Source organism: Monodon monoceros, unplaced genomic scaffold (assembly GCF_005190385.1).
Source record: "Monodon monoceros isolate NGI ecotype Baffin Bay Population unplaced genomic scaffold, NGI_Narwhal_1 Super_Scaffold_5, whole genome shotgun sequence".
NCBI lineage: Eukaryota > Metazoa > Chordata > Mammalia > Artiodactyla > Monodontidae > Monodon > Monodon monoceros.
This window is the reverse complement of record NW_021703782.1, coordinates 109,550,991-109,572,981: the sequence shown is the minus strand read 5'-3', so window position 1 is coordinate 109,572,981 and position 21,991 is coordinate 109,550,991. Positions and strand designations below refer to the sequence as shown.

The 21,991-nt window shown below is 51.3% G+C and overlaps 1 protein-coding gene across 4 annotated transcripts in view; it reads left to right on the top strand.

Moving 5' to 3' along the window:
* Positions 1–21,991, top strand: part of AK8 (adenylate kinase 8) — a 128,701-nt gene that overhangs the window by 49,731 nt on the left and 56,979 nt on the right. For all 4 annotated transcript variants that reach the window (XR_003790900.1, XM_029204033.1, XM_029204034.1 and 1 more), the window contains one exon: positions 4,280–4,369. Coding sequence is in view for 3 of the 4 variants with exons in the window: in XM_029204033.1 (XP_029059866.1) it covers positions 4,280–4,369 (90 nt within the window). In the remaining variant the exon portion in view is untranslated. The remainder of the gene's footprint in view (positions 1–4,279; positions 4,370–21,991) is intronic.

Sequence of the window (21,991 nt, the reverse complement as noted above, 5' to 3'; positions counted from 1 at the left end):
TAGAAAGAAGAAGAGAGGCCCTTCAGGATGGAGGTGGGCCCTGCTGGGGGAAGGAATGAGGTGGGGCGGGGCTCCTCCCAACACTGTCCCAGGTCATGTGTGTCTAAAGCCTTAGTACTTGGAACCTCTAGGAAGAGCAGACTGTTAACAGTACTGTCTTCATAGGATCTTGCAGAATGAGGTGGCTATAGACAGGAGTTTTAAACCATTCTTTCCTAATATAAACATTACTGTTACACACTTTTCTCCAAACACTTCTTTAGCTGCATCTCCCAAAATTTTAATGTGTTGTGTTTTACCATTCAGTTCAAAATATTTTCTAATCTCCTTTGTGGTTTCTTTTTTGACCCATGTATTATTTAGAAGTGTATTGCTTACTTCCCAAATATTTGGGAATTTTCCAGATTTTTTTTTCTTTGTTTCTTTAATTCTATCTTGGTCAAAGAACATACCCTATATGATTTCAATCCTTTGAAATGTATTGATACTTTTTATGGACCAGCATATGCTCTCTATTGGTGAATTCCATGTGCACTTGAAAAGAATATGTATCCTGCTTTTGTTGAATATTATGCTCTAAGAATGTCAATGAGGATAAGATGTTTGATGGTGTTGTTCACTTCTTCTGCGTCCTTAATGATTTCTCTCTACTTGTTATTTCAGTAACTGAGAGGTGCGTTAAAATCTCCAACTCTTTAAGTGTGGATTTCTCTATTTCTCTGCCAGTCTTTGCTTCGTGTAATTTGAAGCTATGTTAAGTGGGTATACACTAAGGATCGTTATCTCTTCCTGATGAAATCATCCTTTTATCGTTAGGAAATGCTCCTCTACCTCTCCAGTAAATTCTCAAAGTCTACCTTGTCTGATAAGTATATACTCTATTCTTTTTTTTTTAACTATGTGTCTTATATTCTAAATATGTGTCTTGAATACAACATATAATTGCTTTAAAAAAAAATTCAGCCTGACGTTTTCTGCCTTTTAATTGTTTAGTCCATTTCCATTTAAAGTAATTTTTTATATGGTTGGTTTCAAGTCTACCATTCTGGGTTTTTTGTCTTCTATTTGTGTTATCTGTTCTTTGTTCCTCCTTTCCTGCCAACTTTTGGATTGATCAAGTATTTTTTCAGTAATCCATTTTATTTCCTCTGTTGCCTTTTTTGGCTATATCTCTTTGCTTTATTTTCTTTGTGGTTGCTCTAAGGGTTAACTGTTATCCGTTACTTATCACAGTCTATCTTGAATTAATATTATACCTCTTCATGTATAACACAAGAACCTGACAGCAGTGTATTTCCCTTCACCTTGCTCTAGTTCTTTGTGTAATTGTAGTGATACATTTCACTTCTACAAATGTTATGAACCCTACAGTACATTGCAATTATTTTTGCTTTAAACAGTCATTTTTTTAAGTGAACACATGGGGGGAAAGAGCTTTTATATATACTCAGTATCAACACTTTTCACTCCTTTGTTTAGATCTAAGATCCATCTGATATCATTTTCTTTCAACCTAAAGAACTTCCTGTAACATTTCTTGTAGTGCAAGTCTGCTGGTGAAATTCAGCTTTCATCTGTCTGAAAATGTCTTTATTTCACCTTCATTATTGAAGGATGTTTTTGCTGCTTATAGAAATCTGTGTTAAGGCGGCCCCCCCACCTTAACGCTGTCAAGATGTCATTTCGTTGTTGCGTTGATGCGTTCCGCTGCACGGCTTCTGATGAGAGCTCAGAGATTATTTTTATTTTTTTTCTCCTATATATAAAGCATCTTACTCCCACCCGTAGCTGCTTCTAATATTTTCTGTTTAGTTTTCAGAAATTTAACGATGATGTACCAAAGTGTGATTTACTTTGTGTTTATTTTGCTTGGGCATCAGAATCTTGGATCTGTGGGTTGATATTTTTATCAAATTTTGAAATTCTCCTCCCATTATTTTCTCAGATATCCTCTCTCTCTCTCTCTCTCTCCCCCTCCCTCCCCCACCCCCTTTCTGGAACTCCAGGTACATGTATGTCAAACTGTTTGCTATTATCCTCCAACTCCCTGAGGTTTTATTCCTTTTCTTTATTTCCGGTCCCCTCCCCACCTTCTCTTTGCTTCAGTTTGAATGCTTTCTGGTGCCTGTTTTCATGTCTTCAGATTCACTGATGGCAGCCCATCCAGTGATGTTTTCCATTTAAGATATTGTATTTTCCAGTTCTGGAAATTCCATCTGGTTCTTTTTTATAGTTTCCATTTCTCTGCTGAGATTCTCCATCTTTTCATTCTTTTTAATTATCTTTTAAAGTTTAAACGTTTTCGTAATAGACATTTTATAGTTCTTATGTGCAGATTCTGATATCTGTGTGATCTCTGGATCTGATTCTATGGGCTGTTTTCTCTCCTTGTAGGAGGTCACACTTTCCTGGTGGTATTTTTGTTTGTTTGCCTCTCCAGTAGTTTTTTATTATAAGCTGGACATTATGGTTCTCACATTCCTGAGAGTCTGGATTGTGTGATCCTGCTTTGAGAATATCGCATGAAAAAGAATTGAGTTCTAACAGGCGGTTAAATAACTGGAGGACCAACCTGACCCCACTGAGGCTTATTTTTAGTCTTTGTTACTATGGGATTAGGATGGGATTCCCCTAGGGCTCGTGTATCCCTACACCTGAAGCGTGGCCTTCCTGGAGTCTCAGCTGCATGTCTGGGGTGTTGAGCGAGGTCTCTCACTCTGACTGGCAGATGCCACTCAGTTCCCAGCTTCCCCATAGCTTTTGTCTCCCAGGCCCTGTGGAGCCTCCCCTGCACACGTGCAGTTTTGCATTGACTAGTGACTCAAGTAAACCCTCATGCAGATTCCGGAACCCCTCCTGCCCCATTCCCCCCTCCATTATTCTGTCCCACGTGGTCCAGCTGCCTCAGGGCCCCAAACTCCAATCCTTGTTTCCTGCTGCTGTGTTTGGGTTCCACTCCTCCCGAGCCATGGTTTGGAAAGTGCCCATAGGTCGAAATCCAGGGCGAGTGAGGGTCTCACTTTGTGTGTATCCCGTCTCTCAAGGATCACAGCCCATGCCTGTCTTGTCCAGTGCCTGAAAAGAGTTGCCTCTTATATTTTGTTAAGTTTTATGGCTTTTTATGACAGAAGGTGAATCCCTCCTGTCCTGAACTGGAAGCTAAGCCTAGGTTTGATGTCACACGCACCTGGGTGTGAATCCCAGCTCCGCCACTTACTGGCTCCGTGACCTAGAACAGTACGTACAGCGTCTTCAGTTCTCAGTTTCCTTATCTACAAAGCAACAGTTTGTTGTGAGGACTGGACAATACAAAGCAAGCCCAGCATAGTGCTTGGCGTAGCTAGAGGTCTCAGTAGCTGACAGCCTGTATTAGTCCTTACATTTCCCTTAGTGAGCGAAGCTGCCCGCCACTCTGGATACGATCACTGCCATCACACAGTGAATTACCATGTCAGTACGGAAGAATACGTCTTTGGTGGTGGTCGTTGTCTTAAACGTTCACTTTATGCAGTTAATTTTAGGATTGGTTTTGGTTTCTTTAAGGCAGGAAGTAAAGTCCTTAGCTTTAAAGTTAAGAAAAGTAAGACTGTGCAATTACCAACTCATGAAAACATGGCCGGACCCTTCTGGCTTTGGCTGTTACGGTTTTCATAGCCAAGGAGAGGGCAGCTGTGTTAATTCCTTCCACACTAGTTAACTGGCACGCCCTGTGTGTTGGCCCCGGCTGGGGTCTAGAGACACAGTGGCGCCTGTGACAGGAGGGCACTTGTGTGTCCCTTTGTGATAGAAACTGATGTCTGTGGAGCCGTCACCCCAGGGGGCTATGGAAACACGACGCGTCCCCGCCCTCCCCTGCGTGACAACAGCGTGAACGTGGATGTCACGCAGGTCCACGTGGTTCTCCGCCAGAACGTTCACTCTCAACGCCCTCCGGGGCTGGGGCCAGCAATCCTGGGTGTCGCCGAGGCCCTGCGGGGCCTTCTCTGGTGGTGACATCCCTTGTTACGTCTTCTCCAAACCGTCCATTTTTAATATGTTCTTTGCCAAATGCATTCTTTTTCATTCCGCATCTTCCTCCTTGGCTTCTTTTTTATTCCTTTTTGATACTTACTTTCACTTGGACACACACCCACACTCAGAAAAACCCTTTTATATTTTTTTTCAGTGACCTTTTTTTTTCCCCCCACAGCAGGCAGCACTGGGGGGGGGGTTCTTTTTTTTCTCATTCTTCCTTCTATTTAAAATTTAACGGGCGTCTTTCTGTTCCTCTCTCCTCTAGTCTGCTGTGGGCAACTGCTCAAAGAGGCCATGGCAGACAAGTCCAAGTACGGCGAGATGATCCGGCCCTTTTTCGAAAAGGAGACCGCAGGTAGGCCACACTTGCCGTGACTGCCACGACCTTCTAGGCTCTGAAGAGAGATTCCTCTGTGTGAGGCTTGCTGGGCACGCGGGGGCCCAAACTGGGGAAAAGAACCGGGGAATGGAAATTGGGCTTTCCGGCAGGCAAAGGCTCTGGTTTTGTTCCCTGGTTGGTCCCCTTGGCTTCCAAGTGAGGGGGAGGGGTCTGTGGACATGATGCATTTCACTGGTGGTGTGGAATGTTCCTGTTTCTCAAGAATGCTTGCTTTCCATAACTGATAACGCTTAAAACTGGGAGCAGGGGGGACTTCCCTGGTGGCGCAGTGGTTAAGAATCCACCTGCCAACTAAGGGGACACGGGTTCGAGCCCTGGTCCGGGAAGATCCCACATACCACGGAGCGACTAAGCCTGTGTGCCACAACTACTGAGCCTGCGCTCTAGAGCCCGCATGCCACAACTACTGAGCCTGCGTGCCACAACTACTGAGCCTGCGCTCTAGAGCCCGTGAGCCACAACTACGGAGCCCGCGTGCCTAGAGCCCGTGCTCCACAACGAAGAGTAGCCCCCAGCTGCCGCCACTAGAGAAAGTCCGCATGCAGCAACGAAGACCTAATGCAGCCAAAAATAAATAAATAAAATAAATTGATAAAACAAAACAAAACAAAAACCTGGGAGCCGGGAGAGGCCATAGTGCCGCCCACCTCATTAATTGGTGTACAGAAAAATACCATCGGGCAAGATTCCAGTTTAATCAGTAGTCAGAAGCTAGAAGGTTCAGAGAGCTTGGCAGATAGGGAGGACTGACCAGCCATTGGTCCTCAGGGGAGGCTGGACCAGATCATCTTTCCAGACCCCTCTGTGACCTATGCTCTGAAAGCATCCCCCAGATCTGACCCCCAGGAAGGGCACCACTGAGACCACTCTCTCCAGTCTCCTGAGTCCACAAAGGAGCCACAGAGAAGGGACCGAGGTACTGAGGACCTCAGAGCCGGTTCACGTCTGGGCTCGTCCCCGGGCAGTGCGTTTCCCACACCCACCTCTTCCACTCTTATGTAAAGGGCTGTAGCTCCTCTGTGCAATCAGTACAGGCTCGTTGTCGAGTCTGATGTGGACAGGTACTTGCTGTGAAGAAAACCGACCCGGAGAGGAGGGGCCGTTGTGATGGGCAGCACGTGGGTTGTGAGGGTGCCCTCCCCTTCTCCTACCGTTTTCCGGATGGAGTAAGCTGTGACTAGGAGGCGTGGGGCAGGCCGCTTGCTCCTGACCTCAGCCCAAAGAGCCCCCCAGGAAGGATGTCCCGCCCTGGCCCTCCCAAGGCCCTCCTTGAGGTGTTCTAGTCTCCAGGGTGAAGTTCAGGCGAGGCAGCATGGGATCCCTCAGGCACAGTGATCTGCGTGGTGAGAGACGATGATCTCGGCAGGCGAGTCTGTTCATTCCTGAGTCACCGGGGTGGTGAATAGGATGATGTGTGAACAGGAGCCCTGGGCGCCAGTGAAAGCCAGTGCCAGCTTTGGTGCTTCCCTGTCCGCTTCAGATCCCGCTGCCCTCCACCCCGGCCACGTAGCCCAGGCCTCCCAGTGGCGAGATGGAGACAGAAACCCCGGGTTGCAGGGTTGCCGTGAGGACAGGCTGGGGGTGTGTGCGCCCAGGGGTGGGAGCAGCAAGCAGGGACGGGGGCCTGGCACCCCCTCAAGCACACTTGCCCTCCAGCGAGGCCAGCTTCCCCTTTACTGGGGCAGGGGGGTGGGGAGGTGATGAACACCCCAAAGAACATCTGTTGCATAAATGAGTGAATAGGATAACAAGTTAATAGACTTATGTCATTGCAAACGTTGATGCGTCATATTCCATTGCACAGACTGGAGGGTAATCTGTTTAATTCTCCACGAGAAAGCATTTTGTGGTTCAGAGAGAGAGACGATGACCAAGCAGATGAGGCACTGTTGACAGTGGGTAAATCTCTGACAAGGGGATGCAGAAATTCCTTGACTCTTCTTGCAACTTTCCCGTACTTTTGAATTTTTTTTCAACATAAAAAGTTACGGAAAGTGAATATTCAGGTGGTTTCCAAATTTGCGCTCCTTCAACAGTGCTATGATGCGTCCTCTTGTACCAGCACAGGTTTGCAGACGCCCCTAATCATCTCAGGATGAGTTGACGCCTGGGACCCATGAGCGGGTGTGACTCGTGGCACTGAAGTAAGGTATCCCCCTCCCAGCCGTGCACGGAACGCTCGAGCCCTCCACGGCTTTGCCATCTCTGGGTATTGCCAAGCTATTTGTTTTCTGTCGTGGCTGAAACAAACTTAGTGGTTTAAAACAACACAGATTTATTATCTTACAGTCCTGGAGGTCAGGAGTCCTAAAATCACGTGTTGGCAGGACTGCACTCCTTCCTGAGGAATCCCTTGGGGAGAATCTGTTTCCTTTGCTTTTTCCAGCATCTAGAGGCCCCTTTCTCCGTCTTCAAAGTCAGTAGTACAGCATCTTCCAATCTCTGTCTCTCTCTGACCCCTGAAAATAAACCCAAGGAGCCTTTTCACTGGTGGGCAAGAGGCACAGTTGTTTAGGGGTCTTGTTTTGTTTTTTTCTCTTTTTTTTGGTGTATACCTAGGAGATGGTGCAAAATTCCCAATTTCCTATAAAGTGAGCGAGACCCTGGTAGCTTCGATCTTCAGCGCTTTGTGCTAAATTTTTCCCCCTGCGACCTTCTCTTTACTTAGACAATGTAGCTCTATACTTTTGCACTTCCTACAGAATGAAAGACACAACAACCACCAATATCATATCTTCCTAACAGAAGCAATAAATTCTGTCATTTCACTAATCCTGATCTCACAGGGATAACAAAGAATGCATTTACATTCATCACCACTGACAGGGGCTCATTAGTGGGCTGTGGAAACGCTGCCGGGGGAACCAAAGTGCTCGGCTGGTAGGACGAGCTCGGGAACCACCCGGGTCTGGCCGCCCGCATCACCACCAGCGGAAACAGGACCAAAATTTAAATGATTCTCCACTGAAGTCGGGTCTGAAAACGAGGTCAGACTGAACCCGGAAGCTCTGCGTGGCCACCTCTCATGACAGCGGCTGACAGCTTCTGGAAGCCAGCATCGCTGGCATCTGGCATTGGGGTCTCAGGTGCAGGTGCAGATCTGGGGGTGGGAATCAACCACATCACACCTGAGTTCTGAAGCCAGTAGGAGACAGACCCGGGGTCTGCTGGGAGCATCGGATGGAGAACGTGGCCGGGATCTGAGGGCACAGCTGGGCTTCCTAACATGACCCCCGCCCCCCAAGTCCAGGCCTGGGGACAAGCCAGTTGGGATGCAAGGGTGACACCTTACAATAAACGGCCACACCCCGACAGTGAGGATGGGGAGAACAGCCCAGGCTCCCCAGGAAGAGCCCCAAGTAGGGGCTTAAGTGGGAAGGGAATCCCTCTACACCAGGGGCAAGGGCCCGCCAGCTGGAGGGACAAGGCCCATCGGATGAGTGGTTCTCCTTTCCAGGCAAGAGTGAGGCGGGGTGGAGGCAGCACATCCTCCCAGCACTGCCCTGGATCAGAAGGTTCCTCCCGAATCCTCATGAGCAGCGAGGCATGGCCCCGAACGCTTTCAGCCCGTTGACAGAATTTTCTGGGAGGAGGAGACACGGCTGCCTCTCCGCCTTGTGGGACCATCGAGGCAACGCAGATTTCCCTTCTCAGAACCCTGGGCGTGTGTCGGACATCTCTGCTGGGTGTCAGCAGCATTCCTGGGAAGCCCCTGCCAGTGGCTTGCACGTGAGATCCAGAAGGTTCCAGAAATCCTACAAGGTTCAGGGAGCTCATCTAAAGGGGCAGAGATTCTTATAAGGACATAGCGGCCTCATCCCCCGTGGGCAGAGCCCCAGCACCTCGGAGCTGGCGGATGTCACTGCCGGAACATCCTGCCCTGCAGCCAACCTAGTGTAGAAACCGCCCCCCTCGTCCCCCCCCCCCACCCCGGCTGAAGGCAGGCAGTGCCTTTCCAGGGGCTGGACCTCCTCCACGGGGGACTCTGCCCCGAGCTCCTGGCCGCTGGCTGACTCGGCCTCACCCGCTGCCCATCTCTCTCCGGGATCCCTGCCCTCTCTCTCCACGTGCCTCGGAGCTGCAAGCCCCAGCGACGGGCAGCATGGTTATCACAGTGCATCCCGGCCACCCTCAAGGTCCCTGCCGCCACCAGCAGCTCAGAGAAGAGATCCAGATGCCATCTTTCCCCCAGGGAGCCACTTCCTCTTATTTCCCCCCTGCGGGGCCTCATGATGTGATGTCCCAGCCGTGACCTCTGCAGGCTCCGTTACGTTCTTTTTTGTCCTCACAGGTGCTGCCAACACCTCCTCCTTTCAAATCAGCAGCAAAATTAATAACTGTTGCTTTCCCATCTTTCCACATGTACTGGGCAAAGGACTCCAGGGCCCCGGCTTAGCTCGTCCTAAGTCTCTTGATCCTGGGCTTTTGGCGGCCTCTTTGGATGCTGTGGGGAGATGCTTATTCCGAGCTCCGGAGTTTGAGATACATAGGTCTGACCTCCTAAACTCGTTCCGACTTGAGCTGCGCTCTGTGCGGCGCTCCCAGCGTGGCCACCTCCCCGGCAGCCACGGAGCGGGGCCCGCCCACGACCCGCAGGGCCAGGCCGCACGTCATGCAGGCTTGACGGCCCGGGAGCTCCTGTCGCTTTTATGTGGGTGCAGAACACGTAAAAACTCTTCTGGGCCTTTGGAAAAATAACTTCTCAGCTGCTTGTATGCCATTTAAAGTCCCACGGTCGGTGCTGGTGAGCGCTATGGCCAGTGCGCACTAGGGCCACGCGTGCAGTTGTTCTTGTTTTCTCCCCCAAATCGGGCAAAGGAGCAGCTAGAGCTCAGTTCTGTGCTTCAATCACCGGTGAGTCACAGTGGCCACCACCTCCGAATGATGTGCCCTGAGCCTTCTCTGGGCTTCATTCCTACCAAAGGGCCTTCTGGAAGGTGACATTCCTTAACCCTCAGCATGCGGAGCTTCCCGAGGAAGGCGGCCCCCTGTCTCTGCCCATCGGAATTTCTCATTTCCCAAGTTTCACTTAGTACAAAAACCAACCCTTCTCATGGGCCTTAACTCACCCCATCAGAAAGAAGTCTGCGTTGCTTTATTTTTAGTCCTTCTCCTGGGAATTTCGGCCATAACTTACGGTCCCGTGGCTGTTGGCAGTAGGTGTAACCTCATTCCAGATTGCTGGGTCTAATTAGTGGTGCACCACCGTCTCTTTGGTTCAGCAGGGCTGCCTTCTACCCGGGCTCTGGGCATTGTTTTCATTCTCGAACATTGCTTGTGCCTTCTCTGGAGCCCGGTGACCCAGGGGAGATATTAAAACAGCCAAAGGCATATTTTGTCCTCGTTGGTTTAAGTCTTTGCTCTAAGTGTGTGAGATGCTTGTCTAGATCCGTCCCCACTGCGCTCCGAACGTGCTGGGATTGTCAGGTTGGGGGACCGCCGGCGAGGGCGTGTCCCCGGGGTGGGGTTTTCAGGTTAGACCCTAGCTTTTCCCATCTCCTGTCTCTCCAGGAGCGGAAGGGAGAACTGTGCACCCCAGCACCTGCCAACCAGGCTCACTGGCCAAGTTACAGGGAGCTCCTAAGTCACTTTACCTCTGTAACCAGCCCCTGCCAGCACTCCAACAGCTAGAGTGATTCAATTAAAAAAGGCCCAAACTCCTTGGTGCACATGCCACACATATACTGACTTTCAGCTGAGAAAACAGCTATTTAATTGGCGTAATAACTTTCCCCTGAAAGCGCAAGTCCTGGTGTGTAGAAAAGGTAACGCGGAAGACAGATCATTACCAAGTGTTACCTGTGCCCCCTCCCGTATACCCCGTGTCTCTGAAATATTTCTATCTGGAGAAGGTCCCTCATGGCCTAATAGAACCTGAGAAGAGGTGGGAGATTTGAGGGAGATTCCAGACTCTAATTTGCACCCTTTCTGGTAATGAGACCTCACCACAGCCAACGCAGCCATCGGAGCACAGACAAGCCAAGCCAGCCCCAAATTGGCATGATTATGAGCGTTTTCGAGAGCCTTCCACGAGTCCACATCCCAGGAGGCATGGATCAGAGCTCAGCCGAAGTGCTGCCTTTTTTTTCTTTTAGGGGGAATTAATATTCTCATCACTAAATGCACACCAAAGATTCGACAATACATCAGCTTTTCTCCTTTGTTTAAACCTTGCAAAGAGTTGCTGAGTTGAAAGACAAAGTAAATCTTCCCATCCGAGGAGGTAAGCGGAACGCTATTTCTTGTTTTTTGACAGTGCGGCCTTGGTGAGCTGCAAGCTGTCTTACTGCAGAGGGGAGACCCCGAGGGACCCCAGCCCGTTTCCAGCAAGTCTTTGCATGTGGTGTGTTTGTACCAGCTGAAGACAGCGCATGACTCTCTAAATAATTTACCAGTTGATTAATAGACTCACAGGGGTATAATTAGAAGAGGGAGAGACAGTGGGTACAGTAACCGGTACAGTGCTTGGGGGAACAGGAGCCTTTATTTTTTTAAAGAAACTTTCTAGGGTGCTGGGCGTTTGAAGATAACTTGGGAAGAGCTCAGTGCCTCTTCTCTTTTGAAGTGGAAATAGGACAGTTTGAATCCATCGAGTTTAATTTTTCACAAGCTTTAGGGGCCCCGCAGTGCAACTCCCTTTTTATTATTGAAAAAACTCTACATTTTTCTTTCATTTTTCCGCACACACGCGCGCGCACACGCACACACTCCAAGCAGTGAGTAATAAACACATTAATTTACTCTTTTATCCAGCGTGTATTTTACGCACTGCACCTCCTGCGGATGTGTCCCCACACGTCCCCTTGGTGCCCCCATCCAGAGCCCCACTGTCGGGCTGCCTATCGGTTGATGAATGGACACCCCTGTAATTCATGCATTTTGAAGGCACCCTCACCTCGCGGTCTGACAATGCTTTTGAAGTAGCTCCTTTTTTCCAGTCAAACTTTTGACTTTTCCGCTGGGACTACTACAAAGGTTTCCTTCTGGAAACTAGGTAGGAGTCTTCCTGCTGAGACGGCCCAGCAGAAGCAGTGGGTCTCAAAGTCGGGGTGCGTTGTGAGGGCCAGAGGCCTGTAATGAGGACAGCCGTAGAAAGCTTTATCAACAGGTTTGCGCCCCTAGGGGGACCAGCTCTTAGTCTGTAAAAACTAGACTTTGATTTGCAAAAGCATCATTATTAAAATGATGCTTTGCTGGGGCATCAGCCCAAAGTCTGTGGCCAAAAGGTTGCAAAGCTGTTTGTTCAGTGGCCAGAGCAGCGGGGAAACTGAGGCAGCGAGGGGCTCTCGGTTCACTCGTGCATCTGGTCAATGAAACGTCTCTCTCCCCCCAAGAGTGGGGCCTGTCTACTGTTGCCGTGTCACCAAAGAGGGGCACCTCAGCTGTTTTTGTTGGGCTGAATGTTCATCGGGGGCTTGCTGTGTGTCAGGCGTGCAGATCACAAAACAGAAGGGGAGCCCAGAGGTGCAGGGTGTCCTTCTCACTCCGACCAAAGCTTCTGGAAGCATTTCCCCTCCACGGGCAGCCCTGGTGGTTTCCAAGCCACTCAGCTGTGAAATCGTCTTCGACAGGCCAGGCCCCAAGGCCCAGCCTTCTCCTCCAGCTAGGAGGTCTCCCTGCGCAACCGTCTGGCCAGCCCCTCACGACCCCCTCCAGGCAGGTGCAGCTCGAAGCCCCTTCCCCTCTCAGAATGCCCCGGAGGGGGAGCTGACACCGGCTTTCTCCTCGGGCTGTGAGTGAGGCCTGAGGTGTGGAGGGGAGGCTGCCCTCGGTGACCTTCTGCGGCCCCTACACGTCGGATGGTCGCCACGTCCCTGGAGACCTGCCGGGGTTTGTCAGCTAGAAGGCAGCGCTGCAGCTTCCCCATGGGGAACGTGGCACAGCTGTGATCGGCCGGGGAGGGGAGTGCGGGGCCCCTGCCCTCCAGCTTTGCCCTGAGCGAGAAGTGGGCTCGGGGTAGAACGAAGGGAGGGGGGGTTGGGGCAGAGAGACGCAGGAAGCGAGAGGTGAGGGAGAGTACAGAGTGTATAGGGAAGTGCCTGTGCCCTTCCCTCCCACCCCTCCTCCCTGGGGCCTGCTCTGGGACCCAGGGGAGGGGGCGGGGAGAGACACCCCCCTCTTCGGTCACCTCTCACCTCAGACCTCCATTTACCGGAGCTGTGACCTTGGCTGCTAGAACTCTGACCTCACCACCCTCTCTCCACTGGGTCACGGTTAGGTTACCGGGAGGTAAGAAAGACCTCGTCTGGGACCCCTCCCAGCACCTCCCGCTGCATGCTTCTGCTTCTGCTCTGCTCTGTCTGCCCCCAAGTGCCCATGGCCAGCGTGGCTCATACCAGGAGCTCAGCTACTGTTCGTGGGTGAACGAATGATTTCACAGCTGAGCGCCCAGCACGTGCCCTGGGGCAGTGTGGGGCGGCAAGAGCAGGCAGGCACGCCCTGTGGCGTTGGGGGCCCAGAAGCTCCCCTCTGCTGCCTGCATTTCTGTGTAGGTGAGACCCCGTTTGTCTCAAAGGAACAAAGGGAGAACAGGCGATAGAAGGCAGCAGGCAGCCTGACGGGTTTCTAGACAGGTGGCCAGCGACGCTCACTCCTCGACAGTCAGGGGAGCGGCTGCAGGTTTGGGCTGTGCAATCACCACTTGATTCCAGCCCAGTTTCTGCCACTGCCCAGCTGCGTGACCTTGGGCAAGTCACCCGACCGCTCACAACTACGGTTTCCTCATCCAAGGGTGAGCTTTTCACAGTATCAAAGTCAAGGCTTGTTAGGCATCTAAATGAAAATGTGTCTGTAAAATGTTTAGCACTGTGCATGGCACACGATAGGCCACTTACTGGGTACTTACTAGTATTCTTATTAATAGTTACAGTATTTTCATTGTCGTGATTGTAGGAGAACTCACAGTAGTAGCAGCAAGATTGTTCGGTAGACGGATGTTTCAAATGTGGATTTTCTGGGTATCGTATTCTCTTCCTGTGACTAATGTCAGCTTTGGGTGCCTGGTCCCTATATGGTCACCAGGAACTGGCAGAAGCCCAGTCTGCTCCACGTCTGGGGCTCAGTTATCTGTTGCAGCCACCCTGCAATGTGACAGCATAAAAGGACATCTGTTTCATTATGCTCCTCATTTCGTGCACTAGGATTTCAGGCAGGGTGTGGCAGGGACGGCTCCACCCCGCACTGCCTTGGGCCTTACTTGGCATGGCTTGAACAGCTAGAGACAACTGGGCTGGCTCCTCTGGGGCCCTACATGTTGTTCTCGGTTCTGGTGTCAACCTGGTTCCTTGGTTCTTCACCCTATTGCATCTGCTGGGGCAGGATCCTTCATCCCCATCTCCCTATTGCATCTGCTGGGGCCTGGAGTGAGATGCTTGGACCATATGGCGCTGGTCAGACCTCTCTCTGTACAGCCTCTCCACACGGCTAGCTTGGGCTTCCTCCCAGCATGGCAGCCTTGGGTTGATCAGCCCCCCTTATGTGGTCCTAGCTTCCCCCAGAACAAGCATCCCAAGGAGGCCCAGGGCGGCAGTGGTGGATGGGGTGGTGGATGGGGTAAGCTATGTCTTCTGCTGAGCCAGCCTCAGAAGTTCCAGAATGAACTTCCATCAGGCTAGTCAATAAGACTAGCCCAGATTCAAGGCGGGGGTGGGGGTGGCTAGAGTCCCCTCTCAGTGGTAGGAGTGGCCACCTCTAATCTGCCACCCTAAGGGAAAGCTTGCATTGAACGTTCTGGTTTGGCTCAGGATTGGCTGCATCCCATGACTCGGTGAGGCTGAACCCAGATGGCCTCATGGGTCCTCAGAGCTGGGGGTGGCCTGACTTCAGACGTGCCACGTAGGGGCTTTCAGGGAGCTCAGAGAACTGAGAGTCCAGTTCTCTTTTAAAGAGGAAGAAACCCCAGCTGGGAGGTAAAGTCACTCACCCAAGGGCACGCTGCAAACGAAATGCAGAATGGAGGGCAGAATTCATGCCGTTTCTTCCCCTGAAAGGCAGGCAGAGGGCAGAGGTGGAGCAGGTGGCCTCAGAGCCTGATGGCCTGGGTTTAATTCTGGGCTCCACGACCTATTAGTGTGTGGCCTTGGGCAAGTTACTTCCTCTCTCTGTGCCTCAGTTTCCTAATCCGTAAAATGGGGTTGTTATGAAGATTACATGAATCAATACTTGTATCAGAGAAAATACATGCTCAGAACAGAGCTGAGCTAATAGTAAGCACTATGGCACACATGCTTGTTAAGTAAATATGCCATCGCGTCTTTTTGACCCCAGAATACGGGGCTTATGGTTGTTTCCTGGTTTCCCAGTAGTCGCTGATTTTCCCCTCACAGGTCATGTGGGCAACGGCATTCTCGCTGCCCTTGAGATGTGGGCGGAAGTAACTGGTTCTGAGCCCCGACTTCATTAAAATGGAAGGAAAACCGTGCCCCTTAAACCCTTTGATCCGCAGTGTACCGTTAATGTTAATACTCTGCACTTTACAACTGTCTGGTCCGCATCCGGACTGCTGGCCTCTTCTCACTTTCCACTGAAAGATGTAAAGCTGCGTTTTAAGATTGACTAATTACCAAATCGTTATACACAGTGTGTCTAAGTGAGCATTTTTATTAAAAGTCTTATTAATTTGCTAAGTGAAGCCCATTTATTTACAGAAGAATGGTTTTGTTTTTGAATTTTATTTTATCTTTTATACAGCAGGTTCTTATTAGTTCTCTGTTTTATACATATGAGTGTATATATGTCAATTCCAATCTCCCAGTTCATCCCACCACCACCACCCCACCCCAGAAGAATGTTTTTAAATGGTCTTTTTTTTCTCATCTAAAACCTCATTAGCAAGAGAAGCCCAAGGGCCCACTGCTGGAGAGCCGCCTCTCAGCTGTGAATGGATCAGCAGTGTTGGCACCTCAATCTTAACTTTGCTTTTGGCCCCGGTAGACGTGGCAGAGAGGGGAGTGATAGAAAGCGGGCAGCCGCTCACCGAGGGATGAGGAGCACAGACCAGCCTCCTGGTTGGTCAGAGTCCCAGGCCTAATGTACTGTTCTGGACTTGGAAAAAAAGCCAATACTAAAAAATTGTCGGCAACTCTAAGAAGAAAACTTCCTGTTGAAACCCATTTGCTAATTGTGGCGGGAAATAAAACTTTTATTTTATTTATTTATTTAAAAAAAATCTGTTGGGCTTCCCTGGTGGCGCAGTGGTTGGGAGTCCACCTGCCGATGCAGGGGACACAGGTTCGTGCCCCGGTCCGGGAAGATCCCACATGCCGCGGAGCGGCTGGGCCCGTGAGCCATGGCCGCTGAACCTGCGTGTCCGGAGCCTGTGCTCCGCAACGGGAGAGGCCACAACAGTGAGAGGCCCACGTACCGCCAAAAGAAAAAAAAAAAAAATCTGTTTATTTATTTATTTGGCCGCACCGAGCCTTAGTTGCAGCATTTGGGATCTAGTTCCCCGACCAGGGATCAAACCTAGGCCCCCTGCATTGGGAGTGTGGAGTCTTAACCACTGGACCACCAGGGAAGTCCCAAAAACTTTTAAATTATTTTTTAAAAATCGTTATTTCCTGGCACCATTGTCTGCCAAGCAGATTTAAATGTTGTTGTTAAGTAATAGAGATATTAGGATACAGACTTTTGGAACCTAAAGAAGTCTTAAAAGACATCCGTTCCATCTTGTGCCTGGGAAACACTGGCTGGTCAAGGCAGGCACTTGGCCGGGGGAAGTGACTTGAGTTTTCGAAGGAGGCAAGCTCTCCCAGGGGCTTGCTCCCCCCAAAGAATTGTGGAGTACAACCAATTCGAACAAGCTGGTTTCTCCTTGTCATCTGCTGTACGGGTTTTAGAAATGTTCTGCTTATCATTTTAAGTGCTCACTTGGGGCGCAGGATCCATGGTTGACCAGCAGGTGGCAGTAAATAATAAACAAAGAGCGTCGCTAATGGAAAGCCTGGCCCGAGGTCCTGGCACTGTGGCGCTGCAGGTCCTTCTAAGACACTCCTGATTCCTGGTTACAGCAGAAAGGAGGGCTTGCAGGCCTCAGCTGCCAGGAATCAGTGTCATCCGAAGGCTAACGGTCTCCCAGAAATGGTGGAGTTTAGCTTTCACTGAATTACAGTGATAGTAAGTCGGGGCCCGGAAGAGCCCAACCCAGATCCTGGGTCAAGCCCCCAGCAATGTGGGGAAGAGACAGATGTGTGGGGGGAATGGGAGCCCCATTTCTTTGGAGCATCAGTATGCATGAGATGGAAATGAGAAACAGAAACGAAAGCAACCCCTCTTTCTCCTCCGCAGCTGGGTTCCTTTCCAAGACTCTCCCACTGGGCCTGATCAGGAGGGGGCGGGGTCCGGGGCTGCGCCGGGATGTTGGGAAGGGGGGGGAGGGGAAAATGCTGAGTATCCCACAACCCCCGACAGACGCCAAGTGTCCCCTTTACTTGGTTTCAAATGGGGCCTTGAAGAGGGAAAGACGTTGCAGGGGCAGTTACAGGCTGCGTGTGTGTGTGTGTGTGTGTGTGTGTGTGTGTGTGTGTGTGTGTGTGTAGGGGAGGGGGTAAGCGCGTATTGTGTGTAGAAGGGTGTGGGGTGTGGAGCGTGTGTGTTGCGCAAGGGAGGATAGCGTGTGTAGGGTGCAGGTACGCGTGTAGCAGGTGTGTAACGTGCGTGTCCTGTAGGGGTGTGTAGGGGTATTATAGGTGAGTGCCTGGGTGTGTGTAGTGTGTCGGTGGGTTTCTGAGTGTGTGTGTCGGGAGTGTGTAGGGTGTGTGGTGAGGTCCTCAGCGTTTTCTGATCTGCCCGGGGGTGGTGGGAGGGTTAAATGGCTTGTTCTGGGTGTGTCAAGTCAACCTTGGGTCTTTTTACCTTGAAGCACCGGCTGAGGGAGCTCTTTCCTTTTCTCCACTTTCCGTCCTAGCCATTCAGGGCCAGCGCCAGCAACCTCGGTGCCCCTCGGGCCCCTCCCCCAGCAGCCGAGCCCCGGTCAGGGATGCAGAGGCTTGGACCACAGGCGGCAGGAAGGGGTCGGGGGAAGGGCTCCGAGAGAGTCCCTTCTGCCCTCGGCTCTGGTTTCCACTGGACAGATCATGAGCTGGCTTAGCTGTCCTCTCGGGGCCCTCGCTAACCAGTGCCGTTGGCCTTCTGAGCTGGACTTGACCGAGGACGTTACGCCTGCAGCCTGGGAAGAAGAGTCCTGTCCAGTCACCTCATGGTGGCCTGACTCAGGGGGGTACTTTCTTCCGTCTGAGCCGTAGGATCGATATGCAGGCGGGGGCTTTGACCTGGGGCCCAGGCCTTTGAACAGAAACGCCTCCCCTTCAAGACCAAGGGTGGGCCAGGTGTCCTGGGTGGGGTTGGTGGGGGACCTGGGAACCTCTCGCCTGTGACCGAGGCTCCCCGTCCACCCCTCGAGCTCAGCTGGCCGGCAGGGAATACGTGGATTGAGATTTTAATAACCTCGAGGTCAATGTGAGGACTGCCATCTTTTATGGAAGATTTTCAGAAAAAAAAAAAAAAAAACACCCGAAACCATGTGATGTGGCCTTTATGAAATAATGGGATATTCATATCTTGCACTTTGCTAAATTTAGGGTTGACAGGACATTCCGGAGAGGTAGCCCTTGGCAGTAGCTTATACGCAGGGTAAGATGTTAACTGTCAAGCCCAGAAATCAAGCCTGAGGCACCTGACTCAGTGGAGAAAGACTTGAGACTACACTGAAAATCTCTCTCTCCGAGAGGGGGATGAAGGGCGATGGACAGCGTTATCAAGGGGACTTTCAACTTCCAGCAGAACAGGGCGGCGAGATCTGCTCTGAAAAGGCTGCATTTTTGCTGAACCGGCTGGTCAGACCATGTGGGGTTGGAAAAGTGAGCGGATGGCCTACAGGGGGAAAAAAGGCGGCAGCCAAACGAAGGCACAGAGTGGAAAACCTGATACAGGAGTTACAGGGGTTTGGCCGGGAAATGCACTTAAGGCAGGGTCTTCCCGCCTTACCCTTCACCCCTGGGCCCGCATGCCGTGTCTGTGTCCGGGAGGGCCCCCGAGGCGGTATCCAGAGGGGTCTGTCATTTGTTTTCGCCGCCAGCAGTGTCTCCCAGCCTCCAATGGGGTAGCACAGCCCGTCCCTGCGAGGGGACCCCTGGTGTTGCCCAGAGCTGTCCGTGCTGGAGGGGGAGGGGACCAGCGAACCTCCGTGGCCTCGCAGCCTCTGTCTCCCAGGCCCCAGGAGCCCCAGTTACCAACGTTCAACCTTGATTGAGACACAGAGAGGGTAACGGCCTGGTGTGCGGGTCTGAGCAGCTTCCCCAGGATTGCCCAGGAAGGCAGATCCGTGCAGATGCCAGGCTCCTGGGCAGTGCTTCCAGGGCCCAGAGCGGAGTGACAGAAGGGCTAGGGCTCCGTCCAGCCCTCAGGTCCCCCCAAAGTGGAGCCGCTTCTGGGGTGCAAGGACAGACCTCCAGGGAGATTTCATCCTTTGTCGTTTTGCAGTAGTCTCTCACAGTGGTCATTTCAACCTCCTTTAGGCCTTTCAATTGTTTCCTTTAAACAAAAAACCCACTTTGTTAATGGAGGCCTTTAAATGTATGCAAAAAGCAGAGAGAATAGAATAAGGAACATGAAGGGACCCATAACCAGTATGAGGAGCCCATGTGAGCTCATGGTCACCCCCGGTGCATGTGGAATCCGCCAGGAAGATCCCCCCTCTCCATCAGGAGTATTTTGAAACAAATCCCAGACGTCAACACGTCATCTGTTGACTGCATATTTAATTCATGGGTGGGCTGTGGTGTGGATGAAGGGAACCCTGGGGGAAGGGCTGTTTCCCATTGCCACAGGACTTGACTCAGAGCTCGGGAGAACTGTCCAGGTTTGGGGGAATTGGTACTATGCATTCATTCATTCATTCATTCTAAGTGTGTTTATTACGCCATGTGCGGGACGCAATGCCGAATGCGCGGGTGTAGCAACGAGCCACCTTGACAGGGGTCCCTGCTTTCTCCAGAGGGGGGTGAGGGTGGGAATGTAGGCATTAAACAAATACTGCACCAGTAATGATTGATTCACAATTGTGGTACGGCCCTCTGAGGAGAAGGGCTAATTTGAGAGCCTGAAGAGAGGGGCTTGTTTTGGTTTTGGCTCGAAGCTGGAGTCCGTGTGAGCATCCATCTTCTTCCCCGGTCCTCCGGAAATGTGACCTTGCCCTCCTCCAAAGCGCTCAGCACTGCCACGCCTCCCACGTCCTTAGGCCTTTCCAGCCAGGATGTGTTGACTTGTGTTATTGTCTCTTTCAACTCCAGGACGCTGAGCCCCCAAAGGACCGTCTGTCACTCGTGGGGCATCAGTGGGGCCCTCCTCTCTCCCCCGTGCGTGTGTAGATATGTGCATGTGTGTATATCAATATACATTTAAATTAGACCGTATTATACAAACCGTTTACTTGCTTTTTTCCCATTTGATATTCTGTTCTAGGCCTCTTTCTGAGTCAACATAAATATAAATGAGTTTTTAAAGCTTACCTAATATCACATTGCATAGATGTGCATCCTTTATTTAAGCTGTCCTCTACTGACAGACATTTAAAATCGTTTCCGATTGTCACTATTATAAACAGCACTGAAATGGACATCTTTATGTGCACATCTTTGGTCGCATGTGCTGTTGTATCTTAGGTGTAAATTCTTAGGAACGTGGTTGCTGAGCTAAAAGGCATGTATATTTTAACTTTTGATGCCAGTTGGGAAGTTCCCTCTAGAAATCTTTGCCAACTTAATAGGGGAAAAAAAAAAACCACCCCAAACCAAAAAGTCTCTTTGTGTTTCTATCTGGTCAGATTTCTTGACCTTAAGTCAGATTTCTTCCAGGCTGAGAAACTGGCTTGGGTGGGTCACTTGAGGCACAATCTTTTTGGGACTTGGTTTCTCAACTTTGAAATGAGGGGGGTGGTCAAAGGGATGAACTATCAGGTCTTTCCCTCTCTGAATCGCCAAGGCTCCGAGCTGCACGAGCAGCCCACTGTTGCCCCTAGAAGCTCAGTGGCTCAGACATCCCTCCTGGAGTGCAGCTTGGTTTCCAAACAGCACTGACTTTTTTTTTTTTTTTTTTTTTTGCGGTACGCGGGCCTCTCACTCTTGTGGCCTCTCCCGTTGCGGAGCACAGGCTCCGGATGCGCAGGCTCAGCGGCCATGGCTCACGGGCCCGGCCGCTCTGCGGCATGTGGGATCTTCCCAGACCGGGGCACGAACCCGTGTCCCCTGCATCGGCAGGCGGACTCTCAACCACTGTGCCACCAGGGAAGCCCTGACTATTGAAGAAAACAAATTATTGGCCCAATGCCATTCTCACCACCAAACAACTGAGGCCTTAATGGGCCTGGGGTATCACTGTCAGCAAACTAATTACCCAATGACCTCCTCTCCCAAGGGCAAGCCCGTTTCTCCTAAAGCCAGATTCAAGCTCAGATGTTGGACTTCATGTTTGTAATTTAAAGGTCCCATTTTCTTGCCAGTGGCTTCATTGTAGCCATCTGATGGGAATCTGGGTAAACTTTTAGGAGGAATTAAAACTATACGCACACAGGGACTTCCCTGGTGGTGCAGTGGTTAGGAATCCGCCTGCTAATGCGGGGGACACGGGTTCGAGCCCTCGTCAGGGAAGATCCCACGTGCTGCAGAGCACCTAAGCCGGTGCACCACAGCTACTGAGCCTGCGTGCCACAACTACTGAAGCCCACGCGCCTAGAGCCCGTGCTCGGCAACAAGAGACGCCACCGCAATGAGAAGCCCGCGCACCGCAACGAAGAGTAGCCCCCGCTCGCCGCAACTAGAGAAAGCCCGCGCGCAGCAACAAAGACCCAGCGCAGTCAAAAATAAATAATTAATTAATTAAAAAAAAAAAAAAAAAAAAACGAAAAAAGGAACTCAAAAAAAAAAGGACTCTGGGGACTTCCCTGGTGGTGCAGTGGTTAAGAATACGCCTGCCAACGCAGGGGACATAGGTTCGATCCCTGGTCTGGGAAGTTCCCACATGCCGTGGAACAACTAAGCCCATGAGCCACAACTACTGCACGCCTACAGCCCGTGCTCCGCAACAAGAGAAGCCACCGCAGTGAGAAGCCCGCGTACCGCAACGAAGAGTAGCCCCCGCTCGCCGCAACTAGAGAAAGCCCGCACGCAGCGAGGACCCACCCCTTAAGAAGAGCTCTGATCTGGCAGCTCCCACAAGTTGTCTCCAGGCCCCATAACAGCCAGTGAGGCAGGTGTCCCAGAGGAGGACTCTGAGGGTCAGGGAGGTCCCACGGCCGGACCACTGGGCTCTCCGCTCACACTTGCTCGAAGAAGGGAACCCAGGGGAGCTAAGAGCTCAGTTTTCTGGGTTTTATTCTAAGGAACTCCCATAGAAGCAGCAGTATTTGCAAACCTTCCTGCAGCCCCCAACTTAGAGCTCAGGCCACCCACCTTCCCCGTCTGCTGACGCAGAGACTGGGACTGGGAGAGGGGTGCAGAGAGCTCTTTCTGCCACAGCCGGCCTCTCTCTAATGGGGTGTCGCTGGAGGCTTGTGGCGCCCCTCAGCTGCTCAGGGTGCCCAAG